At 48.5% G+C, this 15,041-nt stretch overlaps 1 protein-coding gene across 1 annotated transcript; it reads right to left on the reverse strand.

Moving 5' to 3' along the window:
* Positions 1-574: 574 nt before the first annotated feature.
* LOC149523529 (uncharacterized) lies at positions 575-2,129 on the reverse strand. Its single transcript, XM_089769623.1, has 2 exons — positions 1,330-2,129; positions 575-1,134 (listed from the first exon to the last, which is right to left on the reverse strand). The coding sequence occupies exons 1-2, from the start codon at positions 1,877-1,879 to the stop codon at positions 653-655; spliced, it is 1,032 nt and encodes a 343-aa protein (XP_089625749.1). The 5' UTR covers positions 1,880-2,129; the 3' UTR covers positions 575-652.
* Between the last annotated feature and the right edge of the window lie 12,912 nt (positions 2,130-15,041).

Raw genomic sequence — 15,041 nt, forward strand, 5'->3', positions numbered from 1 at the left:
CGTGGACATGCCCGTCTGCCTGGTGGGGGATGCCGCCTACCCACTGCAGCCCTGGCTCATGAAGCCCTACACGGGACACCTCAATCCCTCCCGCCAGGCCTTCAATAACAGGCTGAGCAGGGCCCGCATCGTGGTGGAGGGGGCCTTCGGGCGACTGAAAGCCCGCTTTCGATGCCTCCTCACCCGTCTGGACCTGGCCGAGCACAACATCCCTCCCGTGGTGGCGGCATGTTGTGTGCTCCACAATTTGTGTGAGCGGAAGGGGGAGGCTTTCTTGCCAGCCTGGATGGCTGAGGCTGACCGCATGGCTGGACACTACGGTCAGCCCCGCACCGCCGCCGTCCGGGAAGCCCAGCGGGGGGCCATCCGGATCCGGGAAGCCCTGCGGGAGAGCTTCCAGGTGGAGGAGGAGGAGGACTGACCTCTCCCTGCATGCCCCACCGGGGCCTTCTTCCACCCTACCCCCCCCCTTCCCCTTTCCCCTCCCTATCTACTGTACAATAAAGACACCTGTTTTTCAAACAAAAACGTCTGTTTATTTCAGAGAACTGGGGTGGGGGAGGGAGGAATGAAGGTGGGAGAAGGGAGGGGGAAACCTGGGACGAGGGAGCTGGAAGGGGAGGGGAGGGAAGGGAGGAAGGGAAAGGAAAGCTCAGGGGTGGGAGTCTGGGTGCCTCTCCCGTCTCGCCACACTGCGGGTCCGGGGGCGTCGGTGGGGAATGGTTGTGGAGGGGGGGGCAGAGAGGACAGGGGGTGTGGAGGAAGCAGGAGCGGAAGCAGGAGCGGAAGCAGGAGGAGCAGGAGGAGCAGGGGGAGCAGGGGGAGCAAGAGGGGGAGCAAGAGGGGGAGCAGGGGGAGCAAGAGGGGGAGCAGGGGGAGGAGGAAATGGAAAGCGGTCTAGCAGGCTCTGGAGGTGGCCTCGCAGGGCACGGCCCTGCTCCTCCAGGGCCTCCAGACTCCTCTGGCGCAGCCTGAGGTCCTCCTGGACCCAGTGGTCCTGGAGACGGAGCTGTCGGTCCAGGAACTGGAGATGCCGCCTCTGGTAGTCCTCCTGGTTCCTGGCTGTCCTGCTTGCCCGGGCGCGGGCGGCTGCTGCAGGCGGTGTGGTGCGCCCTGCAGTCCCCGGTGCTGCAGCTGTGGTGCAAGAAGACCAGCGGTCAATTACCCCAGGGGCCCAGGTGTGTGAAACCCAGCTCCCCTCTGCAAGGCCAGGGCCCCTGCAGGATCCCCAGCTGCTGCTCCGTAGTGGGCAAGGCCCAGGCGCACGGTCCCGGGGCTCCCTCTCGCCCCAGCCCCCCGTACACATAAGGGGAACACGAGGGTACTCACAGGTGGACGCCTCCCCGGCCTCTGACGATGCAGGCGAGCGGCTCTGTGGGGTGCCTCGGGGGTCCCGGGTCCTGGGAAGGCTGGCGGCAGGCTCCTGGCTCTCAGAGCCCTCTTCCTCCTCCTCGGTGTCCAGGAGCGGTCCCTCTGCCCCGGGGTCAATCACGTCCCGGGGGGCAGGGACGGCATGAGGCCCCAGGATGCGGTCCAGGGCATGGAAGTGGGGGCAGGCCTCCGGGTCAGCCCCTGGCAGGCAGGCCCGGGAGTAGGACTGCCGCAAGTCTTTAATCTTGCAGCGCACCTGCTCCCGGCTGCGCTGGTGGCCCCTGGCGGCCAGGCTGGCAGCCATGCGTCCATAGACGGCCGCGTTCCGGTGGCTAGTGCGGAGATCGTGGACATTTGAGGCTTCCCCCCAAACCTCGATGAGGTCCACGATCTCCGCACTTGACCAGGCGGGCGCCCGCCTTTTGCGCCCCCGGGCAGGCTCCCGGGAGCCGCCAGGCTGGTCGTGGGGAGCAGTGGAGGGCTGGGAGCCCTCGGATGGCTGGCTCATCCTGTGGCAGGTGCAGGCTGTGCAGGCACGGGTGCTGGCAGCCTTGCAACTGGCACAAAGTGAGTAGCCAGCCCGTGGCCCTTTAAGGGCTCCGGGGCCGGGAGGGGGGCAATAGAGTTTCCCTGGTGTTGGCCAGAGTGGCCACCAGGGAAACCTGGGAAGCCTTAGCCTCCCACTAGTTCGAACTAAAGGGCTACACAGCCCTTAGTTCGAACTAGCTAGTTCGAACTAGGCGTTAGTCCTCGTAAAATGAGGTTTACCTAGTTCGAACTAAGCGCTCCGTTAGTTCGAATTAAGTTCGAACTAACGGAGCGCTAGTGTAGCGCATAGGAAAGTTAGTTCGAACTAACGTCCGTTAGTTCGAACTAACTTTCTAGTGTAGACATACCCCCAGATAGTGCTCTCTCTGCTCTAATGATCCCTCACAAAAAAAGACATTATAAATGGGAAATGGTTCTATGGTGGAGGCATTTCTAATGGGGAACTGCAGAGCTGTGTACTTGGCAGATGCTGATCAGTGATGTGGAATATTCAGCCATGACTGAAAAGAAGATAAAGCTATTGCTGGTATAGTGTGAAGGTGACATAAATGGTGGTGAAGTGTTAAACACATATAAGGGCATGTCAGTAATACAGAGCAGTCTGGATCACATGGGAAGTGGGGCTTATTCAAACAACATGCATTTTAACACAGTCAGTTCCCTATGAAGGAACAAAGAACATAGGTCATACCTGTAGAATTGGCTTTGTGACAATTAGGTCCAGGCAACAGAGGGTGTAGCAAGGCGGGATCTACTGGGACCCCTAGTCCGGTTCCGGCTACGCCCTACCTTGCCTTTTAGTCTTTCTCTAGCTTGCCTTGAGTTTTCCAGCTCCGTCAGAGTTCCAACTCAGACCCGGGTCGCTCACAAGAAATGCCACTCGTCACTACTCAAGGACGCTGTGCTGACCCTCTGGCCTCTGAGCGTCTCTTGCGGGTTTCTCCCCGTGGCCTCGGCACCTGGGGAAGAGGTGGGGAAAGCACGGTCTAGTAGCCCAGCCAGGATCCTTCCCCCACTTCTGGGCATGCTCCCCTCTTTTAAACCAGCCACCCTCCTTTTAAACCAGCCACCCTCCTTTTGGGCTGGCACCTGGGGATGACATCAGCCCACCCTTGCTGCCCCCCCCCCGGAGGCGCCCGGGTCCCTTCCCCAGTGCGGTCGGATGCCTCTTCCCCATGGCACAGGCCTCTGATGGGTCCTAAGGCCCCTAGCTGCAGGGACGCTAGTGCGCACATGCGACAAGCCCACAGTAGCTTGAGACCACTAGGTGAACGTGTCCTCCTCCTGCACTTGGAGTGCAGGGGGGCACGTCCCGCCAAGCAGAGGGAGGTGACCTCCTGTCACACACCCTCCCCCCCCCTCCCCCCGTACCTTCCTTATTTCGCCCTCATCCAAGGGTACGTTCCTTGAGAGAAAATCTTTGTTATTAGCTTTACCTGCTATATGTGGTACTTCAAACTTAAATGGCTTCAAAAACAAATACCACCTCATGATACATGGGTTAGTCTCCTTCATCGATTGCAACCAGTGTAGTGGGGCATGGTCTGTCACCAATTGAAAGAGACTACCTAATAAAAAGTAGTGGAGTGTCTCAGCCGTAAGGTGGACGGTCAACGCCTCCTTTTCAATGGTTGCATAGTTTTGCTCCCACAGCAATAGTTTACGGCTGATATACAGGATCGGATGTTCCTCGCCATCTTGGTTTTGCAATAGTACTGCCCCAAGTCCTATGTCGGACGCATCCGTCTGGCCGACAAAGGGTTTTGAAAAGTCAGGCTGTGCCAGTACTGGGGCTTCAGTAAGCCACTGTTTTAGACTCCGGAAGGCGTGTTCACACCGCTCATTCCACCTCACTTTCTGTGGTTGCCTTCCTTTTGTGAGGTCTGTAAGAAGTGCCACAATTGTGGAAAAATGTGGGATAAATTGTCTATAGTATCCAGCAAGTCCCAGGAATTGCCGCACTTGTTTCTTTGTTGTGGGCATACGATAGGCTTTCACTGCTTTGACTTTATCTACCTGGGGTTTCACCCTAGCTCCCCCGACGATGTATCCTAAGTAAGATACCTCACTCTTCCCCAAAAAAACACTTACTGGGATTTGCCGTGAGGTGCGCTTCGACTAGGGACGTCAGTACGGCTTTGATCTGTTGGAGATAGTCTGCCCGTGATGCACTGTAGATGATAATATCAACAATATACATGGCTGCGTAACCCTTGGTGTTTTCCGAGCACTCTGTCCATCGATCTCTGGAACGGCCCCATTTAACCCAAATGGCATCATCAAAAAGTGGTAGAGGCCGAAGGGCGTGGCAAAGGCTGGTGGTTTTTTGGGTTTTTTTCCTGTGACGCGGGTGTAAGGGGACTCTGCCAATAACCCTTGGTAAGGTCAATAGTGAACAGGTACCGGGAGCCACTTAATCTCTCTAAAAGTTTGTTCACGCGGGGCATTGGGTAAGCATCAAAATGGGAGATTGCATTGACCTGGCGAAGGTCGAAGCAAAAGTGCCATGAGCCGTCTGGCTTGGGTACCATCACAATGGGGCTCCTCCATTCGCTGCGGGATTCCTGGATCACCCCTAGTTGGGGCATTTTCTGAACCTCTATGCGTACTGGTTCCCACAGCTTCCTGGGGAAGGGGTGAAGGGGCTCCCGTACTTTGTGCCCGGAGTTCAAGTGGATATGGTGGCTCATCATCACGGTCCTTCCAGGGTAAGCTGATAGCACGTGCATGAATTCCTGTAGCAGGGATTGCAGCGTGGTTTTCTGTTTGGTCAGCTCTGTTCCCATCTAAATGGATCCTGCTGCGGGGAAATCCCCGACATACGGCCCCAGTTCTGGCTCTGCGGGTTGAAGGGTAATTAACATCCCTTCCTGGGACACCCATTTTTTTTAGTAAGTTTACATGGTAAATCTGGGACTTCTTCCGTTTGTCCGTTAATTTATTTCGTAATCTATGGGCCCCACTTTCCTTAGTACCTCATAGGGTCCCTGCCACTTTGCCAATAACTTTGAGTCAGCTGAGGGCAACAGGAGAAGTACCCTATCCCCGGGTTGGAATGTACAAATACGGGCCTCTTGATCGTAATAGCGGGTCTGTCTTTCTTGGGCTCATACTAGATCGTCTCTGGCTATTTCTCCCACAGCCTGTAGACGTTTTCTTAGATCTATGATGCCCTTTGCCTCAGAGCTTTGCTCTTCCCAGGTTTCCTTCACCAGATCTAATATTCCCCTGGGCTGACTCCCCTGCGTGTGCGCAGGCCTCTGCCGGGTCCTAAGGCCCCCAGCTGCGGGGACGCTAGTGCGCATGTGCAGCAAGCCCGTAGCGGCTTGAGACCACTGGGCAAACGAGTCCTCCGCCCCGCACTCGGAGTGCAGGAGAGTGCATCCTGCCGAGCAGAGGGAGGCGACCCCCTGTCACAGAAGGTCTAAAATCCAAAGAATAATCCAATCAACTGGTTGCATACAATATTGTATTATGGAAGTGTATTGAGTAAGGTATCATATAAAAACTTGTGCCACACAGCTCATGAATATCATTGCATGATGTGTGCACAATGAGTGCTAGAAATACATTCCTAAAGTGTGTTTTGAAAGCAGATTTGATAAACATCCCTGCTTTAAAAAAAGAACTGAGGATTTGTAAGACTAGGTCAAGCATAGTAAAACATAGACTATGAATGTACGGGGGGGCTGACAGACTTGCTTGGGGAGGGGTGGCTCCATGCTCCTAGAAGGGGTGGACCTCAGGCAGAAAGGGAAGGGCTGGGGTAGCTAGCCATCAGCACCACCTGGAGTGTGCCATGCTGTCCCCCTCCACCCACACATACCCATAGCCAGCCCTAAAAGCCACCCAGCGCATTCTGGTAACCATTGAAAGGGTCCAGGGCTCTGTCTACTTCTACTTCTATGGAAGCAGCGGTTGTGGCCAGGAGCTCTGGGCCCTTTGCCATTGCTAGGCACTGGGGCAACTTCCCTCTCGTCCATCCCCTTAGTGGCGTGTGGCAAACAAAGCAATCAAGTCAAAAAGCAGTTGAACTTGGTGAGTACCTTGGGGGGGGACACTGGAGTCTTAAGCCCCAGTTGGTCTTCCTGGCTCTTGAGGCAAAGACAATGGGGCTACGTCTAGACTGGCATGATTTTCCGGAAATGCTTTTAACAGAAAAGTTTTCCGTTAAAAGCATTTTCGGAAAAGAGCGTCTAGATTGGCAGGATGCTTTTCCGCAAAAGCACTTTTTGCGAAAAAGCGTCTGTGGCCAATCTAGACGCGCTCTTCCGCAAAAAAGCCCCGATTGCCATTTTCGCGATCGGGGCTTTTTTTGTGGAAAACAAATCTCTGCTGTCTACACTGGCCCTTTTGCGCAAAAGTTTTTCGGAAAAAGACTTTTGCCTGAATGGGAGCAGCATAGTATTTCCGCAAAAACACTGACAATCTTACATGAGATCGTCGGTGCTTTTGCGGAAATTCAAGCAGCCGGTGTAGACAGCTGGCAAGTTTTTCTGGAAAAGCGGCTGATTTTCCGGAAAAACTGGCCAGTCTAGACACAGCCTGGATGTTGGGAACTATGAAGACCTTTTAGCTATCCATTGCATAGGGAACAAAAGGGGTAGTCAGCCTTTGAGTATCAATGTTGGATACTTTTGGAAGGGCTGGAGATTCTGATCACTTGATGTAAGTGAGCAAGATGTTTAGGCAAATAGTAGATTATTAAAATTAAGTCTTGCATTCTAGAAAGCATGTCTTACTTTGTTTTGTTTGTAACCATAACTGCCTCTCTTTTGCTTAGTATCTCTTATGTCAACCATTTCAGTGCTGTTATACTGAAGTGAAGAGTGAGTCTTCAGCTAACCAATAGGCCAGTATGTGGATTATCTCCTTTGAGGCAGAAAACTTAATTTCTGTGAATGTCCAGTGAGAGGGACTGGATACTGCTGAGATGTTTCTGGGGAACCTGGGAACTGGGTGGTAAGCTGTTAGAGTGGCTCATGAGTGAGACTGCCAATCTCAGGATGGAATGTCAAGTAATAGGGCACAAATCTGATACTGGTTGTGTATTTTGTGGGTGGATTTCAGCAACCAAGTAACATGTGTGAACTTCTAGAGCACTTAACATGAAGTCACAGGTTGTCCCCTTGGGCATTCTGGTCTGTCTTGCCACCCAGGCAAGACTACCTTTGTGATAGATGGTCCCTTACAGCCAAAACCACAACAATATCCATGGTTACTTCCATTCTCAAGGGACCAGTCTCTTATCTCAGGTCAATTGTACCTTAGATCTCTCAAAAATGACACTTGCAGCCAATCTTGTAATAAACTAACTGAAGATTTAGTAACTAAGAACAAGAAATTAGTAAGATTTACAGTGTTAAAGCAGGTTAACATATACATGCAAGTGAATTACAATCTTAGGTTTTAAAAATAATGATGCTTCTGTAATATGCAAGCTCTGTATGTCCTTTTGGACAAACCGAGCTCAGCAGTTTAGGGATCCCTTACTTATGCTTAAAAATATTACCTTTTCGAATTACAAGTTGCATACTTACAATCATTTCTCTTCAACAGGGATTTTTATTCCAAATCCCAAATTCAAACTGTGATGGGATGAGGTTTTGTGTACATATCTCCTTAACATTTATGGAGTAAGCAATCAATGAAATATTTTATTCCCACTAATACTCCATTATGGCTTGTCTGGTGTCTATAGGCCTCCTTTTGCTGTGGAGGAAATGGTGCTTCTCGTTGTAAAACTAGTATTTGACATTTAGTAATGCTCCTCTGCTGCCTGCACAGGTATTGGATTGGATAAATGGACTGTAAGATGCATAGAAAGCTGGCTAGATTGTCAGGCCCAACGGGTAGTGATCAATGGCTCAATGTCTGGCTGGCGGTCGGTTTCAAGTGGAGTGCCCCAAGGATCGGTTCTAGGGTTGGTTTTGTTCAACATATTTATTAATGATCTGGATGAAGGAATGGATTGCACCCTCAGCAAGTTTGCGGATGACACTAAGCTAGGGGGAGAGGTAGATATGTTGGAGGGCTGGGATAAGGTTCAGAGAGACCTAGAAAAAATGGAGGATTGGACCAAAAAAAATCTGAGGTTCAACAAGGACAACTGCAGAATCCTGTTTTTGGGACAGAAGAATCCCAAGCATTGTTACAGGCAGGGGACCGACTGGCTAAGTAGCAGTTCAGCAGAAAAGAACCTGGGGATTACAGTGGATGAGAAGCGGGATATAAGTCAACATTGTGCCCTTGTAGCCAAGAAAGCTAATGGTATATTAAGGTGCATTAGGAGGAACATTGCCAGCAGATCTAGAGAAGTGATTATTCCCCTTTATTCAGCACTGGTGAGGCCACATCTGGAGTATTACATCCAGTTCTGGGGCCCCCACTACAGAAAGGATGTGGACTCACTGGAGAGGGTCCAGTGGGAGGGCAACCAAAATGATTAGGGGGCTGGAGCACATGACCTATGAGGAGAGGCTGAGGGATTTGGGCTTATTTAGTCTACAGAAGAAAAGAGTATGGAGGGATTTGATAGCAGCCTTCAACTTCCTGAAGGGAGGTTCCAAAGAGGCTGGATAGAGGCTGTTCTCAGTAGTGATAGCAGAACAAGGAGCAATAGTCTCAAGTTACAGTGAAGGAGGCCTAGGTTGGATTTTAGGAAAAACTATTTCACTAAGAGGGTGGTGAAGCACTGGGATGGGTTCCCTAGGGAGGTGGTGGAATCTCCATCCCTAGAGGTTTTTAAGTCTCAACTTGACAAAGCCCTGGCTGGGATGATTTAGTTGGGGTTGGTCCTGCTTTGAGCAGGGGGATAGACTCAGTGACCTCCTGAGGCCTCTTCCAGCCCTAGGATTCTATGATTTCACAGTGAGAAGAACTAACCACTAGAACAACTGGCCTATGACATGATGGATTCTCCATTAGCTGGATTTTTTTTAATTCAAGATTAGTCATTTCTTTCGAAAAGATCCATGCCAGTTAATCCAGAAATTCTGGGCTGGAGATATAGTCAGATTTTGTGTGCGTGTGCGCATATTTTTAAAGGTAAATTCTTTTGCAAAGTTTACTTGGAAGAGTAAGTGGTCCTGCAGTTGCCTGGCTCATTCAATTTTGACATCCTGCTGCCTCTTCTGGTACTCTTGAGTAGAGAAATAAAGGACCAGGACAGCAGATAGGTGCTAGAACAGAGCTTCAGCCACACAAAACCTTAGATTGATCATCCAAAACTATCAATTGCCTGGGGAGCATAAGAACATTAGACCAGCCATACTAGGTCAGACCAAAAGTCCATCTAGCCCAGTATCCTGTCTGCCGCCAGTGGCCGGTATCAGATGCCCCAGAGGGAGGGATCACAACAGGTAATCTTCACATGATCCCACCCCTGTCACCTCTGGAGAAACAGAGGCTAGGGACACCATTCCTACCCATCCTCATTAACAGCCATTGATGGACCTAACCTCCATGAATCTATCTAGCTATTTTTTGAACAGTATTAAAGTTTTTTAAAATATGAAGATATACCATCTCATAGAGCTGGAAGAGTCCTTGAGAAATCATTGAGTCCACTCCCCTACCCTCACAGCAGGACCGAGTACCATCCCTGACAGATTTGCCCCAGATCCCTAAATGCCCCCCAAAGATTGAACTTACAAGCCTGGGTTTAGTAGGCCAATACTCAAACCACTGAGCTATCCTTCCCCATAGGCTTCACTGAATCCTCTGGCAAGGAGTTCCACAGGTTGACTGCGTGATAAGTGAAGAAAAACTTCCTTTTGTTTGTTTTAAACCCACTGCCTATTAATTTTATTTAGTGACCCCTAGTTCTTATATTGTGGGAATAAGTATATTTCACTTTTTCCATACCAGTCATGATTTTATAGACCTCTATCATATCCCCCCCCCCCTTACTCTCCTCTTTTCCAAGATTAGTAAGGCATGATTTCCCTTTACAGAAACCAGGTTGACTTCCCCCAACAAACTATATTTATCCATGTGTCTGACAATTTTATTCTTTACTATAGTTTCAACTAATTTGCCTGATACTGACGTTAGACTTACTGGTCTGTAATTGTCAGGATCACCTCTAGAGCCCTTTTAAAGTATTGGCATCACATTACCTATCTTCCAATCATTAAGTACTGAAGCTGATTTAAAGGATAGGTTGCAAACAACAGTTAATAGTTCTGCAACTACCCATTTGAGTTTTCAGAACTCTTGGGTGAATGCCATCTGGTCCCAGTGTCGTGTTACTGTTCAGTTTATCAGTTTGTTCCAAAACCTTCTCTAATGACACCTCAATCCGGGACAATTCCTCAGATCTGTCACCTAAAAAAGGCTCAGATTTGGGAATCTCCCCAATATCCTCAGCCATGAAGACTGAAGCAAAGAATTCATTTAGCTTCTCCACTATGACTTGATCATCTTTGAGTACTCCTTTAGCATCTCAATCATCCAAGGGCCCCACCAGTTGTCTAGCCAACTTCCTGCTTCTGATGTACTTAAAAAACATTTTACTATTACTTTGAGTTTTTGGCTAGCTGTTCTTCAAACTCCTTTTTGTCTTTTCGCATTATATTTTTACACTTAATTTAACAAAGTTAATGGTCCTTTCTATTTTCCTCACCAGGATTTGACTTCCACTTCTTAAGAGATCTTTTTCTGTCACTACTTCTTTTACTTGGTGGTTAAGCCATGGTAGCACCTTTTTTATTCTCTTATTACTGTTTTTTTTTATTTGGGGTTTACATTTAAGTTGGGCCTCTATTATGGTGTCTTTGAAAAGTTTCCATGCAGCTTGCAAAGATTTTATTTTTGTCACTGTACCTTTTCATTTCTGTTTAACTTCCTCATTTTTGTGTAGTTCCTCTTTCTGAAATTAAATGCCATAGTGTTGGGCTGTTGAGGTGTTTTCTCCATTGGGATATTAAATTTTATTACATTATGGTCACTATTTCCAAGTGGTTCAGTTATTTTTTACCTCTTCAACCAGACCCTGCACTCCACTCAGGACTAAATCGAGAATTGCCTTTCCCCTTGTGGGTTCCAGAACCAGCTGCTCCAAGAAGCAGTCATTTAAGATATCAAGAAATTTTATCTCTGCATCCCATCCTGAGGTGACGTGTACCCAGTCAATATGGGGATAGTTGAAATCCCTCACTATTATTGAGTTTTTTAATTTGATAGCTTCTCTAATCTCCCTTAGCATTTCATAGTCACTATCATTGTCCTGATCAGGTGGTTGATATATTTCTATTGCTATATTCTTATTATGGAGCATGGAATTGCTATCCATAGAGATTCTATGAAACATTTTGGCTCATTTAAGATTTTTACTTTATTTGATTCTACATTTTCTTTCACATATAGTACCACTCCCCCACCATCTTGACCTGTTCTGTCTTTTCTGGTATGACAGTGTCCCATTGATTGTCCTCATTCCACCAAGTTTCCGTAATGCCTGTTATATCAATATCCTCCTTTAAAACTAGGCACTGTTGTTCACCCAGCTTTAGGAAGGAAACAGGAGTTTAATGGGCAGATTGAAATGCAATTATGTGAACAGATGTCATCCCACCTAGAACTAACTAGGGGAATACTCAGCCATCAAGGCCAATCATTGACTCCCACCCAACTCATGAAATGGGACAGCTGTCAAAGCCATGTGGTACAAAGAATAAAACGGCAACTCCCAAAGTCTTGCTAAAAGGAGATCTAAGTGCCATGTTGGAAGAGGACCTAGGACATGAATTAGCCAGGTAAAATATTAACCACTGACACAAACAGTTAAGTCTTAGTGTGAAAATAGCCTTTGTAGATTCGAGTTTTGTTAAAAGACCCTGTTTTCTGGTTCTAATAGCAGCAGTGTAAAATACAGGGAAAAATTAAGCCTGTTTCAGAAAGGGAGGAACTGAACTTACAACTCACATTCACCTTTATTCTGGTGACGTGTGCTTTGCTTGCCCAGTATGGTCTGAATGAGTGTTTGGAGACAACGATAACATCAATTCACTCTTTTAAACCAACTGTGAAATTTTCTGTTATTAATAGATTTTGTAACTGGAAATTTTGCACATTGGATCTTGGTCAATCTGGTGCCACCATTCTCATGTGAATTTTTGTAGTCAACTTCCCCCAGGATCTCAACCAAGCTGGACTCCAGAGATTTCAGGTTGTCTGCAATGATCAGGACTCGACAATTAGGGCAATGTAGATTTTAGCACGGCATGGTGCCGCAGCATGATCAGCGCATGCGCAGTATGCCAAACTACATGGCTGGCGAGTGGGGCTCGCTGCCGCTTGTCAAGACCTGGCAATGACCATCTAAATGAATTCAATGTTTATAGAATCAATGAGTCCAACAGGATTTTTCATGACATTTGCTGAAGTTGGGAGGATCCATAATTTGCAAAAAGATTACCAGTCAATGGCCACTGGGTGATGCTTAGTGACTCCACACGGAGAATCTACACTGATTCACCAGGAGAGCCAAGGAGGAAGTAAAATAGGCAGGACTACCTCAGGCCTAGTCCTCAAGAATCATCAGCAGCAGAGGTGAATCATTGTTTCTGAGTCACACAACATTACAGATTGACATGACACCCCTGTGGCCAGCCTCTGAGGGGGGTAGAAACAACCACCCATACTTGGTCCTGTGGAGCACTGGAGTCTCCCAGGTAGTTGCCATGAACCCAAGTTAGGAAAAGCATCACTGACTGTGGCATGCTCTGTAGTGCCAGCTTGCCCAACCTGTTGGCAGAGCTAAAGAATTCATAAATCATAGAATTTCCTTTTAATTATGAGAAGCTAGTGGCACCTAGAAGGAAAGGGCGCAGTGGCCTGGTGTTGGGGTCACTGGCCATGATCCTAGGTAACTCGGAGGAGTGGAAGATCAAAAGAATCGATGAAGCGCCCCTGCTCTAGGCCCAAGCACCCTAAAAGCACCCCCCCCTTCTGCCCCTTTTCCTCCCCTCCTCCCCCAGGCATAACTTTTCTCTGGCTCGCTAATCGCTGGGAACGGCAAGACAGACCTTGAGGTTGCCTAGTTATTATCAGTGGTATAGAAGAAGAATTCAGATGTGTCTCTGTAGAGGGGAGGAGGAGGATAGGGCTGGCAGCATGTCCCAGCATGGGAATCTTGCTACAGTTCACTATTTTCCTGCAAGTAAACAACCTGGGTATATAAGGAGGGAAAACTGCTTACGTTGGTGTGCTTGATCTGAGATGTCTAGTCTCCTGGCACCTATTTGAGCGTTCAAATAAACCTTTTTTGCTTCTCCACACCGGTGTGTTTATTGGAGTGCGCACACCGGGCACCGAACCCAGCTGTTGCCTCCCTCGGGCACTCTGTGCCGGCAACACTGGTGAGAGGAAGGGCAGCTCAAGGAGTTGTGGTGGCATGTTGGGGGCTGTAGGAAGGCACAGCATCTTAGGGAAGAGGAAGACCTAGTGGCTGATTCCCAGCAGAGATGGGAGCCTTGTCTCAGCCCAATGGAGCTGGAAATAGCTCCAAGAAAAATCTGGCTGCTTTCTGGCCCTACTACCCAAAGGGTAGCCAAAGGGCAGGCTCTAGTTCAGGTGCTTCTTGGAACATATCACCCCAATTCCATCCTTCAAAGTTCCAGGATGGTGCTCCACAACAGGCTCTTGTAAAAACTTGCCTTTTTGCTGGTGCTGGGTATTGGTCATGTGCTGGGGGGTCATGTTCCCCAGTCCCAGCTTGCTCCTCCTAGCCAGTCCCTTTTTCTCCACTGCCACAGAGGGGCTGGCTCCCATTTCTGCCTGAGGCGAGGAGTCCTAGGCACTGTCCCCTCTGTGCTTGAAATCCTGGGGCCTTACACTTATTCACAGAAAAGCAAAAAGGCTCTTACGAGGCTCTGGTATTATTTATAGTTGTAAACACATCTTCTGGGGTTTTCCTTGCCTGGATAGCTCCTGAGGAAATGCAGTGAGAAAAGGATCCTAATAATAGCAACACTTATAGAATACTGGATATTAGAAAGCTGAGTCAGTCGGAGCTGCTAATATGTCTAAGCATGTGGCCATGGGCAATGTCAACTGTCTGATCCCTTTGTTCAAGGAACAGTCACCTCTGACCTTTCTCAGACAGGATTTCCTACTTCCTAGCTTTCATGCCATTATTTGCTGCTTTTTTGCTTTGGGGGTCTTCTGGAGCAGAAGGCCTCCCCCATTGATCTATGCTTTCTATTCTCAGTGCACATGCACCAGAAAGCTCTTGTCCTCTTTTTTTTCACTGATTCAATGTTTCTCACTTTCTTTTATTCACAAACACAAGTGGAGTTTAATTCCAAGTTTCCAGAGGAGAAAACGTGGAGTGTTCATCTCATGTTGTGCTATTATCTAGGGGAAGACAAAGCTTCTGATTCAAAGCCACAACCATTATGTGTTTCCTTTCTCTGACTCAGTGTGGCAAAGTTCTCTGTACACTGCAATTGCCCCAGACTGGGGCAAAATGCTTCCAAACTCTTAGGCTACGTCTACACTGCAGGCTTCTTGTGCAAGAACTATTTTGCGCCAGAGTTCTTGTGCAAAAGGTCTTGCGCAAGAGCACATCCACACTGCCATGTGCTTTTGCACAAGAGATGTGCTTTTGCACAAGAGATGTGCTTTTGCGCAAGAGTGTCCATGGCAGTGTGGATGCTCTCTTGGCCATTTTAGCCATAGGGGTTTCTTGCGCAAGAAACCCCTGTTGCCCGTCCACACTGCCTTCTTGCACAAGAGCTCCTATGTCCATCTCCACCTCAGTCCAAGTGTGTGCATTTTTAATCTATAAGGCAACACCTCCTCCCTTTTTCTCCCGCCTGTCCTTTCTGAGTAAGCTGTACCCTTCTGTACCAATATTCCAAGCATGTGTATTAACCCACCAAGTTTCTGTGATGCTAACGATGTCATAGTTGTATTTATTTATTAGCACTTCCAGTTCTTCCTGCTTATTACCCATACTTCTTGCATTAGTATATAGGCATCTAAGATACTGATTTGCTCTTGCCTCCCAGCTCTGCCTTGTCCCTCCTTTCTCTGTGCTATTATAGCCCACACTCCCTCCCATTTCTGACCCATCTCCCAGGTCTCCATGTTCTTCACTTACACGTGGGCTTTGG

Source organism: Pelodiscus sinensis, chromosome 16 (genome assembly GCF_052426305.1).
Source record: "Pelodiscus sinensis isolate ZL-2025 chromosome 16, ASM5242630v1, whole genome shotgun sequence".
NCBI classification, from domain to species: domain Eukaryota; kingdom Metazoa; phylum Chordata; order Testudines; family Trionychidae; genus Pelodiscus; species Pelodiscus sinensis.